This window comes from Chaetodon auriga, chromosome 8 (assembly GCF_051107435.1).
Source record: "Chaetodon auriga isolate fChaAug3 chromosome 8, fChaAug3.hap1, whole genome shotgun sequence".
Classification (NCBI taxonomy): Eukaryota; Metazoa; Chordata; class Actinopteri; order Chaetodontiformes; family Chaetodontidae; genus Chaetodon; species Chaetodon auriga.
This window is the reverse complement of record NC_135081.1, coordinates 23,837,297-23,856,201: the sequence shown is the minus strand read 5'-3', so window position 1 is coordinate 23,856,201 and position 18,905 is coordinate 23,837,297. Positions and strand designations below refer to the sequence as shown.

The window sequence follows — 18,905 nt, the reverse complement described above, 5'->3', positions numbered from 1 at the left end:
CACTGTAAAGCCACAGGCTGACAAATGTTTCATGTGGCCGGGGGCATGTGCTCTGCTGAGTCAAGGCAGGAAGACTCAAGCAACTCGAATGAGCCTCTGCCATTTAGGTTGCCCTGTCTATGTCTATCACACCTGCCCACTGGTTTGAAACTGGTAGCTGTGGGTGGTATTTAAGATCAGTCGGGGGAATCTAAATCGAGAACATAGGTGGGCTTTAATAAATGTCATGTCGTTCAAAAACTGTGCTTGCTGGAGTAACACCTTGGCTTTTCAGTGAGCTCGGTGGTGCCAGCATTGAAACCCTCCCTTACTGCAATTTCAACATACAGGTAACATTGATTCAGAGATTTCATGACTGGACAATGAGTGTCAAATATTGAAAATCTAATGCCTTTATCAGGCATGTGCTAACTGAAGTCAGTGCTACAGTTTCACTGAGTCATATGGGTAACCTGAATGAGATGATATGTGTGTGTCGTTAAAAAGCAACTGCAGTGTAGAGCCTAATATTGGAGCTGCAACAATGAATCGATTAGTTGTCACCATTAGGTTAACTGACAACTACTTTGATTATTGATTAATTGGTTTAAGTAATTAAAACAAGCCAAATTTCTCTGATTCCAGCTTCTTATATGTGGATATTTTCTGGTTTCTTCCCTCATCTATGACAGTAAACTGAATGACTTTGGGTTGTGGACAAAAACAGGACATTTGAGGACATCACCGTGGGCTTTGGGAAACACTGATCAACATTTGTCACCATTTTCTGACCTTTTATAGACCTGATAACTCATCGATTAATCGTAAAAATAATCGACTGATTAATTAGCAATGAAAATAATCATTTAGTTGCAGCCTTACATCATATGAGGCAAATTTTTAGCTGAGAGTCAGAGATGTTTATGAGCACAGCTGCAGTCAGGTACATTACCTTTAACTACAGAGACAGGTAAGTTTAATGATTTCCATGAAGAAATGTTATGAGATTTAATTGAGACTGGAGATGAAGGTGATTTCATCTTTTATTGCTCATTAAATGATAATCCAAGGACTACTCTCTTTTTATTATGTAAAGATCCTTCTTTCTGATGACTTCCTCTGGTTGGGTGATTAAAAATACTTTTATTTGCAGACCTTAAGACAGAACATATGCCCTGTCTGGCAAACGATTCACCGCTAGAAAGGTATTTTTAGTGTCTTTTCCATGTGGGCTGGGAAGTTATTTGCAAACAAACGAAGTCGTTATATTCCACACACAGTGTCCACACTGACATTTGCCTGTTTTTTCATACCACCTAGACTCAATTCTACTCTATCAAACTTTTCCCGTACAGACAACTATGACGTAATGTGTTTCATTTTGCAACTTTTATTATGCAAAGAATTTCATCATCAGTGCGCAACCATTTACTCGGAAAAAACAGACGGGTGATGGCATTGGTCGAGCGCAGCTGTCAATCAAATAAGTATGTGCGTCATTTCCGTTGTCAGGTGGCGCTGTCGCTGTGGAAAGATGCGATCAGCGAAGAGCGGAGGCTTTTCCTTAATTGCTCATTTCGGTAACAGAGGCTAAACAACCCGAAACCAACCCTCTGTGGTCTCTCCTGTTTAAGCGAGGAGCTCCGCACATCCACCGCAGCATTTACCCAAGAAATGTCGATGTTGTAAGCAGACAACGCAGACTTTACCCGGCGGTTTTGGCTCGAGGTAAGCGAGGTAGCGACTACATTGCTATCTAGCTTTCAGGCAAGGCTAGCCAACTGTAATGTTACCGACTTTGTTTAAATGGCCTCCCGGCTGCTCTGTAGCCTCCGGCTTGGCGTTAGCTAACGTCGCTCGCCAGCAATCATATGGAAAACTCGCCAGCACGTAACAATGCATGCTAAAGTAGCCATAACCGAGCTAACGGCTGCTGTGTGTAGTTTGCACCGACTCCTTGTTGTGTTGTGTGCCCCGACACCCCTTTGTGTGGCCGGTGTGCCCGAAGCTGTGGCAGCGTCTTCAGCCGAGGAATTCAGTCAGCTTTGTTGCCGTACTAAGTTTGAATATGCAGTCAAGCTTTGTTTTCTGTTACCCTAAATGAAGATACGTCGTGAAATAATGCCTGAGTGTGTGTTTAGTTAAGTAATTACCCCATTCAGACGTTCTACATTAACGCACGCTGTGCAATGCGGTTTAGTGTGTTTTAAAACGTCTGAAGGTGGTCAGATAGTCATTGTTGTGGGGAAAACACATTAGCACCTGGCTACTCAGGTTGTGAGCTGTCTGTGGAGTGGTTTTGCACAAGTTGTAAGGCATAACGTCAGCGTTTTACTCCACGATTACACTGTTCGCTGCCAGGACTGAACGGTGTCCAGACCTTGTGGTCGCAAAATGGCACCAAACAATGTGTGACAGTCTGGGTGTATTTGTAATTATTTTTGTCTTGTGATTTATAATGTGACCGAGTACACACAGACTTGTTGTCGGCGTTTTTATTGCAGTAATCAGCTTACAGCTGCAGTAATAGGTAGGCTTCGTAGCTGTAGATGTGTGAGCTGACATGATTGATTGACATTTGATTGAAGCAGCAGGATTGAAGCGTGTATGACCTTCGAGTTGCTTTACCTCTTTGTCCTGACTTTTGCGTTTGATCTATATATGGCTGCATTGATTTGGATCATACTGTCTTGCTGGGTCCACTTGCATGTTTACTACCTGCTCAAGTGTCCTTATGCTTCCTTTGTCCATCCTGATACTACCTTGATTTTTGCAATCAAGCTGTTCTTGCAGAGCCAGACAAGTGGCATGGAGTCTGGGTGGGTGGATCTTGAGACACCTACGTGGTTGTTTTGTTCTGATACTATTTAAGGAGCCCACATTTCTCGTGGGCACCGGCAGCGTGTCTCTCCTCCTTTTGTGTGATATGATTCAGAGGCTGTATCTGTTCTTGTCCTCCCTCTGGTACAGTCAGAGGCAGAGGCAGTCAGAGGCAGTTTTGCTTGCCAGATCACTGGCTGTGCAGAGAGGCACAGCAGTGTCAGAAAAGGATAGCTGTGTGCTGTCATCACGCTGATGTCATTTAGGTCAGTGTGCATTAGTTGGTTGCATTGACCTTTGCCTTTTAGACGTGTCAGGGGTTGGCTACGCAGCACTGCAGCTGGTGTTTAGTAGGTAGATGGATAGCCCTGGGTCCATTTGCTATGTGTTATGAAGCAGTTTGTGTCCATGAGTCAGTTTAGTTTGTAAGTCCAAAGTACATGAATTTGTATGTTGTTGTTTTTTTGTTGTTGTTGTTTTTAACTCTTGACTATATAGCTGTAGAGAAAAGAAATTCATGCAAGGCACAATCACAGATAACCTTGTTAGGAATGTGGGAATTGGCCACAAATGAAGTGCCTGTTAGCTTGTGCGCTGTCTGCTTATTTTATTCAATCTAGCAGCCTTTCTAGCACTCAACCAACAATTTAAAATGGATTTATCTGGCAGCACAGAAAGAAGTGTGCAGATTGTCGATTTTGCCAACCACTTTGGCCACTGGATTATCCATTGCTTTGCTTTCCGTGTTCTAGAGTAAGATGCTCTCTTACTATTGGCAGCGTGACTTGGTGTCACTCTGGCTTGTGCCATAAATGCTGTCAGAAAACCTCAGCTCATCAGACTCAGTGGGTGATGACTAGTGGAGATGGAGACAGATGGGCGAGAGACATGATGATGACACTGTCTGCTGTCTGGGATCACAAAAAGCCTCATGGAAGTGAGAATTCATACCAGCCCATACTGACTGCCAACTGTCCTGCCTCCTCTCTGCCCAAAAACGCCAACTGGCGAGTGGCGCACGATTAGTTTTGAAACAGGAAGATGGTCTAATTCATTAAAAATATTCATTTTCTCTAATTTGTTCCACTTGCAAGACTGATTACATATTCTTGAGGTTTTTTGTGTGTGTTTGCGTGCTCTCCACTCAGTGTCTAGTTTGCAGTTTATGAGGTGCTTTGGATTTTACTAGTCTGAATCACTTCTCTTGTGTAGTTGGCTAAAATATGCAAGCCGCTGCTATCTGACATTGATCGTCTTACTTCAGATATGTCACTTCGTGTCGCCCTTCTTGTTGCCCTAACTTCCATGAGGTGATTTTTTTCTGTTGATATTGTGCATGTCAGAGGCTTCGGGGCACATTTCACGCTCTTATTGGTGTCATCACCTAGACATTTAAGCATTTCTGTCCAATGGAAACTCAGGACGACAGCAGGGTGAGTCATCCCTCTTGGTTCAAGGCACTACTTCCCTGTTACAGGAAACAGATGGGGTTTCATCACATTGGAACTCGGTATCAGTAAACAAAGCATACCTCTTACACTCTGAATTCTGGGAGGTAGATCTGCTGTGGCAGTTGAAGTCGTTTGTGTAATGATGATGCGTCATACTGTGTCACTGGTTCTTCTGACATGTGAATCTAGTTCCTTATCATAGTGTAAGGGCTTGGCATCTTTTTTTTTTTTTTTTTTCTAGCCCTGTTTGAACATGCATGTCCTTTCAGAGGAAGGTCTGCGTAGATAAGCCGGCTGTACAGATTTTGAGATAAAACACGCAGATTAAGAGCGGAAGGATTTTCTAAACCCATGACCACTGCAGCAGGAAAAGCTAAAGATGGATAAGTGGTTCAGTGCTGAGAAGAATTTTATTCATTGTTTATTTTCTGTTCGTCAAGATCCCAGCTCATCAGCTGTGCCCTGAAGCACAGCAAGTCTTCCTGGGGTCGACGTTTAAAACATACATTAAACATTACAGTTAACACAAATGTCAAATACAAGACATCTATTAGAGAATAAAATTACAATTTATTTAAACGTGTATGTATGATCGGATTCGTATATTCATTTCATTTACATGAAAGCATTTTCCATTTAAATTGTAGATTGTGGCGCTTTTGCATTGCCTGTTTGGGAGATTGAATCTGAGGTGTTACCCTTGACACCAGCAGCCATCACTCTGAATGGAGCCGTAATGGCCTCACATTCACACTGAGGTGTTGGTAAATGTGTGGGAGGGATATTTAAAATCGGCTGGGTGGAGCTGCCCTGAAGTTTACATCCTTTCACTTCTGTTCACTAATCAGCCCACTCTCGATCAAGCCTGTTCACTGGTAAAGCACTGGGTAGCATTTATTTTTGAAGAACCATTGTTTGGTTAGAGATTACTGATGCTATTTTTTGTCATCAGACCTTGTCCTTGCAGTCACATGTATGCACTTACTGCGTAGCTTGACTATCTTTATCTCGTGTACTAATCAGATATATTCCCCTGTAGAGCTCCAGTATGTCCAAGCGGCGGTCGTCGGAGAGGGGAGCTGGAGAGACATCAGGCAGGGCCAACAAGCTGCAATGTCCTGGGATATCCGGCAGTAACGCCAAGAGAGCCGGGCCCTTCATTCTTGGTAAGGAAGCTGTTTGACTTTGCATGAGACCTAAAATATGGAAATGGTAATCAGTAAGGTCTGTCTGGCTGAGATTGCATCTAGTGCTTAAATTTTTTCGTGAGCCTAAGTGTAACCTGTGTGTGTGCAGGAAATGGGGAAAGGTGTGTGTATGTGTGTGTTAGTGCGTGAGAGTTGTGGGGTGTCTCTATGTGCATGCATGCCTGAGACAAGAATGTGAAGAATTTTGCTGATCCCCATGACATCGGCCAGAAAGGTCTGACTCTGTGTTGGAACAAGGTTATTTCCTCCCACTCGAAAACGTATTTGTCTCCTGTGCTCTCAAACTTGAATGTTTTCTACTATACAACTACTCCACTATTTGCAATGCAGAGTGCCAAAGAAAACATTACACTAGGGGTGTTAATGGGTACGTGCACGTTCAGCCTTTAATGAGTTGCAGTGAGAGCACACACTCCAGCATGTAGCCTGCCTTTTGGTCATGCAGCTGTTCCTCTTCTTATCCATGCAGGGCCTCGCCTGGGCAACTCACCAGTGCCCAGCATAGTGCAGTGTCTGGCCAGAAAGGACGGCACCGATGACTTCTATCAGCTCAAAGTAAGTCTGTCAGTGTTGGCACGTTTTTTTTTTTTGTTTTTCTTTCTCACAAACGCAATGAGTGAAGCACACAGTTCAATAAAAAAATGAGCATGTTATCCAAAGCAAAGCTATGATGGCCCAGTAGACACCTGAACCTTTGACCTTCCTTTGTTGGTGTTCATTTTATGGCCCCCTGTTTCGGTCTGGCGCAAACAACAAAACCTCAGGCAGGCAGTCTGTTTATTGGGGCTATCCAATGTCTGTTCTGCAAGGGAGGGTGGTACAGAAGGGGGTGAAAAGGAAGGGAGGAAGGTAGTGCCCCACCTGGAATGTCAACTTTTAACCCCCAGGACCACGTAGTAAGTCAATGCCCTCCCCTCATACCAGTGACTGCACCACCTCAGTGTCTGCTGCACAGCTTGTTTACTTCACGTGTGAGCCACTATTTTAAAGCTGCAGCGCTGTTATGCCGTTTCCACTGCACAGATTTTAGCTTGTTGTTAAATGCCTGGCATGTGTGCTTTAATGTCATGTCTTCAGTCCCTTAAAAGGTTCACCGTCAGGACTGAAGATTAGCTCCATACTAAATGGTTAAAGCTCTCTTTCCGCTGTCTGATCCTGTATGAGCTCTTGTCTTGTGACCTCTAATGTTTGCTCTGTTCTCATTTGTGGTTACGAAAGATCCTGACGCTGGAGGAGCGAGTGGACTCTGCAGGGGAGACTCAAGAGGAGAGGCAGGGGAAGATGCTGCTGCACACCGAATACTCCCTCCTTTCTCTGTTACACAACCAGGATGGGGTGGTGCACCACCACGGCCTCTTCCAGGTAGACCTGCACACATTTGGCAATTAAGTTAAAAAGAAGAGTTTCTTATAGTTTGTCTGTATTACTCAGTGCTGTGTGGGCAAGTATTCTGTATAACTGAACATGATGAATACACTATTACCATGGAGAAGTTTGTTCCACTTTCTATTCAGTTCAGAATATGGCATCCCCGTGTAAGTAACCAGCCAGCTGCTTGCATTTTCCCTATCAGGGTTGTTTCAATAGAGAAGTGGGAGTACCATTAAAAGCCATATTTATCTGCAGTCGTTCTCTATTCACAGCCCCATCCATTCACAATGAGCCCCCCTCCCTCACCTGTCTTCCCGTCTGCCTCCTCCTTTAACTTTGTTATTGTTCCATCTGCCTTCTCTCTCTCTCTCTCTCTCTCTCTCTCTCTCTCTCTTTCTCTCTCTCTCTCTCTCTCTCTCTCTCTCTCTCTCTCTGTTTTTTTCTCCTTTGTCTCTCTTTCACATCCTGTCTGTTCCACTCTGCTGGTGTTCTCAGAATAGCAGCATTGAGCCATGCACTCTGATTCATTTAGGCCTGCAATATTGATTGGATTATTATAGTGCATCTCCACTGTGAGAGATCCAGTTAATAATGTATGCTTTCAGAGGTGCTGACTGCATCTAAAAAAAAAAACTGACAAACTGATACAGAAATCAATAAGAAGTTGTGACTCTGCTAAGACTGGAGCTGGAAGAAGAGGAATGACCTTTTGTTATTCGTCTTCCACCACCACCCGGTGTGAAGGGGTGTGTCTCTTACTTACATCGGCTACTTGCTGGCTGGTGATTGATGGCCTCTACCCAGCTTGAATCTATGTCGTTCTAAGCTGAATGAATCTGCTTGATCAGCCGGTAAGGCACAGGAATCCATTCAATGTGCTGCATTCATGGATGCCTCAAGTTATATTGATTGGATGCTGTTGGAAAGTGCCTCTAAAACACACCACCGGCTCTGTCTCCTTAGAAAGTAAGCACCTTCCTGAAGATAGTTGCTCACACTTCTCTTTGTTGTCGTTCCCAAGGACCGAGCCTATGAAATAGTGGAGGACATGGAGGCCAACAAAGTGCGCAAGATGAAGAAGCGGATCTGCCTCGTGCTGGACTGCCTGTGTGCTCACGACTTCAGTGACAAGACAGCAGATCTAATAAACCTCCAGCATTACGTCATAAAGGAGAAGCGACTGAGCGAGCGCGAGGCCATCGTCATCTTCTATGATGTGGTGCGTGTGGTGGAGGCCCTCCATAAGGTGAGTCTAGGATAGAATTTGGTAGACTATTCCAACAAAAGGTGCACTTCTCTGAAAAGGTGTTATCCATCATACCACCAGACAGTGTGCTTGAGAGGAAATATGAACACACAGTTTCAATCGATGAAGAACGCTTGGACACGAAGTTGCTTTGTTACTGTTAGCTGCTGGTTGCTCAGGCTCTCTAATTACTCATCCCCCATGCTTGTGTGCCGCTCTCAAAAACAAACGTATTGTTTTGATGGCAATGACCCCAAGCATGATTTGACCAGACATCTTTTTTCTTCTCTTGTCTTTCTTTCCTACATGCAGAAAAACATTGTGCACAGAGACCTCAAGCTGGGAAACATGGTGCTGAACAAACGGTAAGAAGAATCTCATTCACTTATTCGGCTTCGCCAGTTAACTGGCCAATAACCTCTCTTATTATACCGGGTGGGTCATTTTAGCCTGCCAGTTAGTCAGCTCACGTGTGTGAGAGGCCCCAGCAGCCTGTATCCAGTGTGCATTTGGCTTTAAACCCAAGCAGGGGTCACATTCTCAGACTAAGAGTGAGATCAGTCGCAGCAGCCTAAATCCTTCCTCTCTTGTGCCTGACGCTCAGTCCGTGTCTGTGCGTTGAGTAAAGGCTGATGATTCATTCCCCGTGGTTGGATTTTTGAAAGCGGAGGGTGAACTGGACTCTGGTGCAAAACGGAGCAAAGAATATGCCGTGGCTTTGTTCTCGGTAGGAGAGTGTTTTGGGGTGGGTGGGGCTCGAGCAGTGTTATATAGAACGCAGGACCCTGGTGAGTGCATCTCAGGTCACACAGTGCTGCAGCTCAGATAGGCCCTGCAGAATGGAAAACTACTCATCTGTAAGGCCTTCTCCAAACACCGTACATGCAGAGTGTATGGGAGAGAGGGTGTGTGTATTCAGGGGGTGAAAGTCACCCTCTAAGAGAATGTGTTTCAGCTGCTACTTGCTTTTTGATATGAGTTTGTCCAAGTTTAGATGATTCAGATAGATTTTGCATTGAACCTGTGGAAGGTTGCCTCTGAACAGCAGAGGTCAACGCGTACGTTCTTGGAGACTCTGATAATCATCCCACAAAACCAGTCTTTTCATTTGGAAGGACATGACTAACACAGGCGCACACACACACACACATACACACACTCTGTTCCTACGCTCGGTTACACACACCTTCACATCTAAACACCGATGCATCACGCACAAGTGAGTGTAGTCCTAGAGTTATCTCACACTCTACTCAGTCACTTCTCAGGCTTCATATGCATGTCTGAGTTTGTCCACTGAGCTGTCACGTCACACTCTGCATCTCAGGCATCAGAGCCTGCCCCCGCCCCCACCACCACCACCACCAGCACCAGCAACAGTAGTGGTGGTGGTGGTGATGAAACAGGAGAGTGTTTTGGCCAGGGAAGGAGGGTGGCAGGGTGAGGAGCAGACGAGCGGAACACTCCGTCCCAGCTGTAGACAAAGGAGAGGCCTGCCAAGGGCCCCATAGCTCAGAGCTGACTCACACCGTAATGCATGTCTCACACACACGCACACACACATATACATGCACACACTTAGTCATCATTTATTTACCCTCTGCTTTTTCTCTATTTTCTTTTACACCCCAGTCCCTTTCCTGCTTTCATTGTCTTTCTGTTTTCTCCCCTTTGTCATATCCTTTTTTACTTTTCACTATTCCTGGTCTCCTTTATGCATCATACTTTGCTGGCCTGCACGTTTCCTCTGTCACTCCGCCCTGGATGTGTGTGAATGTACAGTCAGTATGGGAAGTACACGGGTCACTTCAGATGCAGACCGATCCCAAAATCCCCTCTCCTCCTTTGCTGCTTGTCGTCACTCCGGGAACTGCATTGATGCCATCAACAAGCTCAGCAGTTTATGCACAAGTGATGTGACTTCCTCTTGCAGTGCCAGCTGTTATGAAAGCAGGATGTCATAAATCAATCTGCAGGGTCGTTGACAATTTATGTCAGAGCTTGTTTTGACTACCTAGATTTTTGTTGTATTTCTACAGGGACATTCATACTTTTGTTTTGCTTGTGTTTCTTCTAGAGAGCACCTGTTAATTTACGTCACTGTGTTGTCTCAGGGATGGATTATCCCCTCTGACTCAATTAAACATTTGTGGATTGTTTTTCATGCTGCAGTAGCCATAATTCAGTGCCAGCCTTAGAAATAAGGATAAAAAATGTGCTACAGTAAAGCTTGGGTGCTAGTATAAGTTTCCAAATCATTGGTTCAGAGAAATGAAATTTGCTGGTCTCTGTAGAATTTGCCCTGCGTTTCACCTCCTTTCTCGTCAGCTGGTGTATTTTCAGCAAAATGTTGCCGGGAGAGTGAAGTCAAGGGGGGTGTTTAGGTTTCTGGTTTCCTGTCTTACCCGGGGTCACATGATCAGGAAGCAGAGATGATGTGGTCTCTCTTCAGTCCTCAGGGACCCTTGCCTCACGAGGCAAACATGCAATTTCATTTACCCAATCTCCGGTGTAAGAATAGAAGCCTGGGTCGTGATGCATGCGGACAAAAGAACAGACTCCTCCATAAAGGAAGCTTTTATGTCGAGGGTCCTTGAAGCATTGCACTCTGTTCCTCTGGCCCATCCCTGTGCAGATCACAAGGCCACTGTATGGTTATTGAGATCACCAAAGCCGTTGAAGGGTTGGATCACATAAGTAGCTGGAAGTTACGTGAACTGAATGTTCTAAGGGAAGGTTGAGATCGGAGCATATGGTTGAAAATTGAGTGTTTGACAGGAATTGGCTCCAGATGCCATAATGGGAGCAGTGAGTGTGTGTGATGGAGCAGGGTGTGAAAGTGAGAGAGAATAGGGGAAGCTGTTGACCTCAGGCTTTTTAGAAAGCGGATGTGGGTGAGGAGCGTGATCCAGAGAGGACCCAGGCTCTAGACCGTGGCTTTGTGTGTGCTCATGTGCCTTTGAGTGTATTTTCTTGTGTGCGTGTTCACCATGGGAGCGATTGTGTGGGTGCACTTGAAGTTGCGTGTTTGTGTACATATTTTAAATCTTCGTGAGCTTTATATATTCATTTGCCAGCCCATCACCATGCAGGCTTAGTCATCAAGACAATTATCCCAAGCCACAGGCTGACTCATATGTTTGTCAAAGTGTTTTTCCTCTTTCTCTGCTAAAAGAACAGAGATATAGAACAGTCCATATTTCTTCAGCTTTAATACAGTTAGGTTTCACTCCACCGCAAGCAAACTAAATTTACCTTGATGACTCAGAGAAAAATCCTATAGTACCACATTGTTTCCACAGAAACCAAATTAATCAAACATCGCTGGTAACAGCAGTTGGTCTTCTCAGACTTTGAAGCGCCAGTGTGTCTGGAATGGTCTCGTTCTCAAAATGTCTCAGGCCTCATGTAAGAAGATTGCCATTGGCTAAAGCAGTGATGTCTGTCGATGAAAATAAACTTACATTATTCAAAGCATTGGTTTACATGAAGCTTAACAGGAAGGTACAAGAACAAAGAGATGAGAGAAGAACTTGAAGCACATTGAAGAGAGTTATCTATAACACCAAAGGGTTCTCTAGAATTGAGAGGCCCTGATGACAGAAACATATGTCTTGACTACAAGTGTAGCATAAGTAGTTGGGAGACTGTCTTCTAATAAGACCGGGTGTGCAGGGTGTGTTTTGCATCTGGCAGTATGCAGATAATGATGTATTTTTAAGGCCCAGTGAACCGTGAGATTATTAAAACAACAAGGCACGCTCGCAAATTCTCACTGTCTCTGTCATCCTGTGTTTACTTCATGCTTTCAGCTGTGAGCGTGTTGTTTCACATTCGAAACTTACGTTTGTTATGATGAGTAAGACTGTTTGGCTACTAGTTTGCTAAGAAGTGTTTGCCACGGTTTGATCGAGTTAAAGTAGAGAATACAGAGCGGGATGTGCACAAGCTGTGGGACTGTTCGGGTCAACATTCATTCCTGATTCAAATTAGAAGCACAAAAGGTATTTATCAACAGTGTCTGCATGTTTGCTTGTGCTTACAGGACTCACCGAATTACCATCACCAACTTCTGCCTGGGAAAGCACCTGGTGAGCGAGGATGACCTGCTGAAAGACCAGAGAGGAAGTCCGGCCTACATCAGCCCTGATGTATTAAGTGGTGAGTAAAAGAGATGTCATGCATGCTTGTTCTTTTTAAAGGACAACGTGTGCATCAAACTAGCAGCTTTTCAGACAGTCTGAGTGCTGAAAAGCTCCTTTGTGACATTGAAAGTGACAAACTGGGTGATGCTGTCTCCCTAACAGTCACGCATGTTTTTGCAGGTGCAAAAACCTCCTTTAGTGCCTTGGATTTGCCACTGTCCACTTTAAGATGTGAAACAGGGTTATGAGGTGTATTAACTGCAAATGACACACGGCTGTCTGAATGTATGCATTTCCCCAAAATGGCACACCAGCTAGTTCTGGTCAGAAGAGTGACCCTTGTTGATTGTGGTCCAGATGGGATCCTGGGATTCTTTTAAAGAGCATTGCGTAAGCGAGCAGTCTTGTGTTTGACTTTCCGGTTATTAGGCAAGAAGAAAGAGGTTATGTTGCAATGTTGGACTGGCAAAAGCTCGGAATAGCTTTTTTTTGTATTTGTGTAGTCACGGTGATGTTGCATTTTTCTCATGATATGTGTCTGCAGAGGAAGCTACTTTCCTCTTTGTGTGAAACATTTCCTTTGTCTGAAAAAAAGCAGAAATCCATTTTTTTTATATACTTAAGCCTCACAATGCTCATTTGTCAAAGTAAATGTGCAGACCTGAGTGCCACACGCTGCTGCTGCTGCTGCTGCTTGAGCTTGCACGTCCTTTGGAGACCCCAGTTCCATTTCTATTTGAACTGATTTCCAGAACATCATCCTGCACATTGCACATTGCACAAGAATAAGAAGACTCTTTGCAAACAGAAATTGTTCACCTCCAACTACTCAAAGTGTAGATAAAACCTGGGCGTGTATATCAGCATAACGTGACGGGTACACAATTAAACAGAGCTTCAGTGACTCACGCACTGATGACTCACTGGAGGGAAACTACTCCCATCTACCCCCAACCCCTCCCATCCTCTCTCTCTCTCTCTTTGTGTGTGTGTGTGTGTGTGTGTGTGTGTGTGTGTGTGTGTGTGTGTGTGTGAGAGAGAGAGAGAGACAAGCTTTAACATAATTGCCTGCTGCTGTTCTGTTGCTACCGCCTGCCTGGCTGTAACCACACTGCCTATGGTCATGCACAGCCATGATGCTCCACCCTCACCAGCTCCAGTTTATTCGCCACAGATCCACGGCTGATTTAATGGCTGGGGGTTAATTATTGAGAAAAAAAAAAGTCAGCCATGCCCCGGAAATTTCCAGGAAATATAGTGGATGTGGAGTCATTGCTTGTGTTTGTGTTTGCGCCTCTCGTTAATCATTAGACCTGGTGACCTGACATGAATTGAACTTGTTAAAGGGTTGATCACCCCTGAGTCACACAGGGCAGTTGTACTAAACAAGTGCCGATTTCAGCCTCTGTGGCTTATCTGATTTCGGAGCATAGCAAAGCACTTTGCTGTCACCATTTCAAATGCCACATTTGATCTCATTGATCCTCTCCTTCCTGTCTCCAGGTCGGCCGTACCGCGGTAAACCCAGTGACATGTGGGCTCTTGGCGTGGTCCTGTTCACCATGCTTTATGGCCAGTTCCCCTTTTATGACAGCATACCTCAAGAGCTCTTCCGCAAGATCAAGGCTGCCGAGTACTCCATCCCAGAGTGAGTACTTGTCCCGACCATGTGACATTTGGTTGAGACTTATTCAGAGCAATGGAGTCTGATATTAAAAGGACACAGTTTGTACTGTTTATTCTCTGTTCATTCTGTCATTATTCTGCAACACAGAGTGAAATTTACTGCAGTTAAACTGGCAGCAATAAAGCCAGATTCCCCCTCAGACAAAATCAACCATTGTTTCTATGTTTTGACCAAATATTTTTGAATACTTCAAGCTAGATTAAGATTCCTTATGCAGAATATTTGCTGAGAGTCGACCACATTTTCATATTCAGTTTGGACCCGAGGGGATGACGGCATAATCTTTCAATAGTGTCTTTGTGGACTGGTGACTTGTAGTCACATTTTGCAAATAAAACTGCCCCTTCCTGTTTTCTCGACCTTCTCACAGGGATGGTCGCGTGTCTGAGAACACAGTGTGTCTGATCCGAAAGCTTCTGGTGTTGGACCCTCAGCAAAGGCTTACTGCAGGAGAGGTGCTGGAGTCTCTCAGTGTCATCATTGCCTCGTGGTAAGCGCCCCCCCTGCTGGATGTTTGAAAATGACATACAGTGATTCTACATAGGTCATTTCAGATTGATGAGCTCTCTGTTTGTTAGTCATCATCCTTGTTGTGTTTTCATAATCACAGGCAGTCTGTTTCATCGTTGAGTGGCCCCCTGCAGGTGGTGCCGGATATTGACGATCAGGTCAATCACCCAGAACACCTGCAAGAGGTAAATTATTAAAGAAACGTGACATCACAGGTTGGAATTTGGGGCCTGTTGGCAAATCGAGAGTAGTTAAAATAGAGCTGCCTAAGATGGGGAATTAGCCAGATGCAATATGTGCAACAATGGAAATAAGTTGATATAATTCACCTTTTTCTGTGGGTTTGCCTCATGTGTATATTCTCAGATACACTTGGAGAACATGTTTATTTCAATCCGCTCAGATGTTGCAGCACATTAAGCAGAATACATTTTCTTCCTTCAGGCCAAGGTAATAGAAGAGTCTTCACAGTACGAGTTTGAGAACTACATGCGCCAGCAGCTGCTGTTGGCTGAAGAGAAGAACACTATCCACGAGGCCAAGAGCTTTCTCACCAAGCGCCAGTTTGGCAGCATCCCACCAGTAAGGCGTCTGGGCCATGACGCCCAGCCTGTCAGCCCACTAGATGCTGCCATCCTGGCACAGCGTTTCCTCCGGAAGTAGTCCACAACCACCCACCTCAGCCCCTCTGACCTCTCCAGGGAGTGCAGAGTCCTGTGGAGTCCAGAGAGGACTGATGAGGATAAGCCCCCAAATTGAACTGGCATACAGGAGGCCCAGCCCAAAACAAGGGTATAAAAACGGCCACATTTGTAGGTGGGCTTTGGGCAAGCGAGGTGGAGCCTGCGTGAGGAGGGCGCCAGAACAAACTGCCCATTTAGAACTTCACTCCTCATGTTTGGATCCTCCAATGAAACATGGAAAGCCCTGGAGGAAGATCTGAACCAAAGGTTCCTTGCCCTCAGGTCACCCATAGTCAGATCTCACTGTGCAACCAACCTGATGGCACAGTCACATGCAGGCCTAACACAAGGCTCTGCCTGAAGTGTTGAAGAGACGATTAACCCCATATTCCTCCTCCCCCTCCCCCTCCTCCTTTGAGCTCTCCCTGCTGTAACACTTTCCCCATCAACTCTGGATCCCTGAGCAATACAGGACCAGAATCATGTAGCAAACCCTTCTCTTCCTCGTGGTTAATGGTATTGCCTCAAGTCAGATCACATGATCACAGATGTCACTTCTCTATACCTCCATTCCACCCTCCTCCCCTCACTCCTTCCTCTTCCTCTCAACAGTTTTCCTGTACCGAAAATGATCCAGACTGGTCCGGTCTGTTGACTTCAAATCAATCTACCTCTCTGTCTCTCTTCTCTGTTGGTAAACCATGCTCACTGTTCTGAGACAAGGGATTGTAACAATGGAGTCTTGATGCCACCAGTGACATAAAGCATTAATGTTTTCTGTCAGAGTGATAATGCTTTGAAACCTTGTCAGTGGTTTCGAATAATCTGAATAAGCTTTTTATCATATTTACCTTAATAAGTAGCATTTTATCCCTTCCTTCTGATTGAAGATATTGAATATCAAGGTATGTGTTCATGCATCCTTTGATATTTGCAGAATGCATTGTCTCCTGCTTTTGCTCATCCCTGTGGAAATCTATTTTCAGCATCTAGGCAGCTAGTGTGAGGTACCTGGAAGTCACAATGCCAAGAACTGAATGGGAAAAACTGTCGGATCCTCCCTGCCAAGGCATATTGATGGTAACGCTTCCTCAGTGCCATCATAGTGAAGATCAGGCACTGTCACGTCTCCATTGCCAAAAATCATGTCTTAAAATTACTCTTAGCCAAGGAAACTGGTACCCACAGCCTCATTCAGAATCAGATGGCTTCCAGGTATTCCAACTTCTCTTTATCAAGACAGATCATGGGACAAGTTTTTTTTTTTTCTTTTCTTTCTCAGTATGAATGTGAACTGTCATTCTACGCTTTGATAAGTCTGCAGTATCCATGAGTATGTACGTGTGTCTCGGGCCAGGCAAAAAAAAAGAGCCTACGGAGCTGTCGAGCCGTTAACCTCGGACAGCCACAGGCCCTTTAAGCTGTCGTCCAGTCATTGTGTTCTGTTATCTGGCCTGCCTCAGTGGCAGACACTGTGAAAACCGGAGCAGGCTTTGCTGGGACGGGGCTTGACTGAATGTTTTAGCGATCGTCATGATTGCCATGAATGCTTTGGTAAGATTGGAAAATATGACATCTCTATCACCGTTCTCAAGCCCTCTCTCTCTAGCTCAACTTGTACATGCTTGTATTATCTCACCACGTCAGCTCTCTATTCAGAGAGGCTTGCGGGTGGCTGGTGATCGATACTGTAATATTTCATAGAGAAATGAAAGTACAGACTCATAGGTTTTCAGCTTAGTTGCTGGGTCTTCTTGGCTATTGATGCATTCTTCTCTTTTATCGAAGGGTTTCTTCAAACCATGGCAAAGCTACTAACCAGTGACTGTTAGGCATCTGTACACTGCAACATGCCTTTGCGTATTGGTACCTGCTTTAGGCTCTCTAGACTTCTTCCTATTTATATTCAAACTGATTGCATGAACATAGGCTCTGGAATATTTTCAAATGTCTTTAGATCATCTTTTATTCTTTGTAATTTCATGTTGATTTATTTATTCACTCGTATAGCCCCCCCACCCCCCCAAACCACTGGGGCTTGTATCACAGACGTTCATTGTAGTCTGTCAGAAAATTTTATGACAATATCTTCTAAGATTAGGCAAAACTCATGTCAGTGAAGCAGGCCTCAAACCTCTGCTCTCTCAGCTTTAAGAAGTGTTAACTCCAACAGTGGTCTCAGTTCCTTCTCAGCCCCATTCATGAAACAGTAGCATCTGTTTTTGTGTTTTCCTTCTTGGATTCCTAAATGATTTTCTTGCCATTTTGCCACAGAGTCTGTGGTCGACTTAAGCTACACTAATAACGAGACTGACTTTTGCATAGTTCTATTTTTTACATAAAACAAAATGATACTCGCACATTATCTTGACAGGAGGGTTTTTGTAGTGTCTTTTTGGTTTTTTTTCTGTCACTAACCCCCAAAAATCCCCACACATGGCTGCACTCTTGGGTCATTATGTAAATATGTACCATCATGACTGCACCAGTCATATTGTATGTAGTTCCACCCAGTGAGACACCAACTCTGTTTCATCATATGCCGATTGACGTGCTTTATAGGCCACGTTGGCCGTCAACCACCACATCCGGAGGCTAAAATATATGTCAAGAGAGCTGTCGGCTTTCTCCCACCTCAATGTGAATTCCATGGGTATACAGCAGTATTGTAGTAGTCTAGATTGTTCATCAGAAAAGGGTGTTTCACGAACACCGTAGCCTTTGCTGAACACTGACATTAAGTGATCGTCTGTGGAAAGTGTCTTAAACCATCTTCCATGACACCTGACTACAGATTAGCAACTACAGGTACAATAGACCCTCAATGTAGATGTTATTTTTCGTCCCCCGCCCCCAAATCAAGAAGTGTTTCACTTTCTAGCTCGTGGACTGTACCACATTCAATGTTCGTTTTACAGAGTTGTGTTGGTAGACTGCGATGTGGACTGAAAAGCATGGAAATAGTGTGAGGTTAAACTCTGTGTAAAACATGTGACTGTTGCATGATTTTGAATTTGCAAGGTGTGCCAACTAATAGACAATTTGAAGATAATTTACTCTTCTGGGTCCTACAGGAAACTATGAAGAATAGATGTACCCCTTAATTGGACAAGTAGTAAAATTTTATTGTTAACTTAAAAAAAGTTCAGTTTTTATGATTTTCACCCTGCTTATAAAGTCTTCAGTATATAACCAATATATTGATGACTGTTTCAACTGGAAACTTGGTGTAGGATATGAAATGTGGTGTAGTTTAAACCCAATGGGATAATGTGTTGTAAGCTGCTTGGTCGGACATGGGCATCTAGATACAGAAAACTGCGTAATTGTACAGATGAAAAACACGTTTGTATAAAAAAAACATATTTTTCTACTTCATCAGATCTCTACATGCATGTCAGCAATAAACTTTGATATGGAAACATTCGACTTTGTCACGTCTTGGTGTTCTGACGCTGTGGTGCACCTACTGCCAGTGGGTGGAGTACTTTCTTAAAAAATTAAACTAAAGCTGGTGGTAGGAGTATTTAAATGTTGGCACTCTTATCATTCATCATGCTGAATGTTGTTCTTTGTTGGTCGACCAGATGTGGACAGTACAATCTAAAGAAAGTGCCGAGTCGTACAATGCCAGCCATCTGTATGTGCTTTTACACAATGTGTGCCTGCTGTGTCAAAAGGAGCTGACTTACAGCAACAATACATCCTCCATGCTGAGGCATTATCGAGCACTGCATGAGCATGCTCAACCTGCCAGCAGACCAGACAACAGCCAAAGTAATTGATGATCTTCTCAATCTTGTCA

The 18,905-nt window shown here is 44.3% G+C and overlaps 1 protein-coding gene across 2 annotated transcripts; it reads left to right on the top strand.

Annotated features, from left to right (window-relative positions):
- The first annotated feature begins 1,486 nt into the window (after window positions 1-1,486).
- On the top strand, window positions 1,487-18,527 carry stk40 (serine/threonine kinase 40). 2 transcript variants are annotated; one of them, XM_076737708.1, is made up of 11 exons: window positions 1,487-1,707; window positions 5,290-5,416; window positions 5,928-6,013; window positions 6,677-6,820; window positions 7,851-8,075; window positions 8,388-8,440; window positions 12,121-12,236; window positions 13,724-13,868; window positions 14,278-14,397; window positions 14,518-14,602; window positions 14,862-18,527. In XM_076737708.1, the coding sequence occupies exons 2-11, from the start codon at window positions 5,299-5,301 to the stop codon at window positions 15,078-15,080; spliced, it is 1,311 nt and encodes a 436-aa protein (XP_076593823.1). In that variant the 5' UTR covers window positions 1,487-1,707; window positions 5,290-5,298; the 3' UTR covers window positions 15,081-18,527. The 2 variants fall into 2 exon arrangements, with proteins under 2 accessions (XP_076593823.1, XP_076593824.1); XM_076737709.1 differs by having other exon boundaries at window positions 1,614-1,716; window positions 14,862-15,202.
- Window positions 18,528-18,905: the final 378 nt, after the last annotated feature.

Coding starts and splice junctions, on each gene's coding strand:
- stk40 (XM_076737708.1), top strand. CDS start 5,299: ATGTCCAAGCGGCGGTCGTCGGAGAGGGGAGCTGGAGAGACATCAGGC. Junction 5,417..5,927: donor AGCCGGGCCCTTCATTCTTG/GTAAGGAAGCTG, acceptor TTATCCATGCAG/GGCCTCGCCTGGGCAACTCA. Junction 8,076..8,387: donor TGGTGGAGGCCCTCCATAAG/GTGAGTCTAGGA, acceptor TCCTACATGCAG/AAAAACATTGTGCACAGAGA.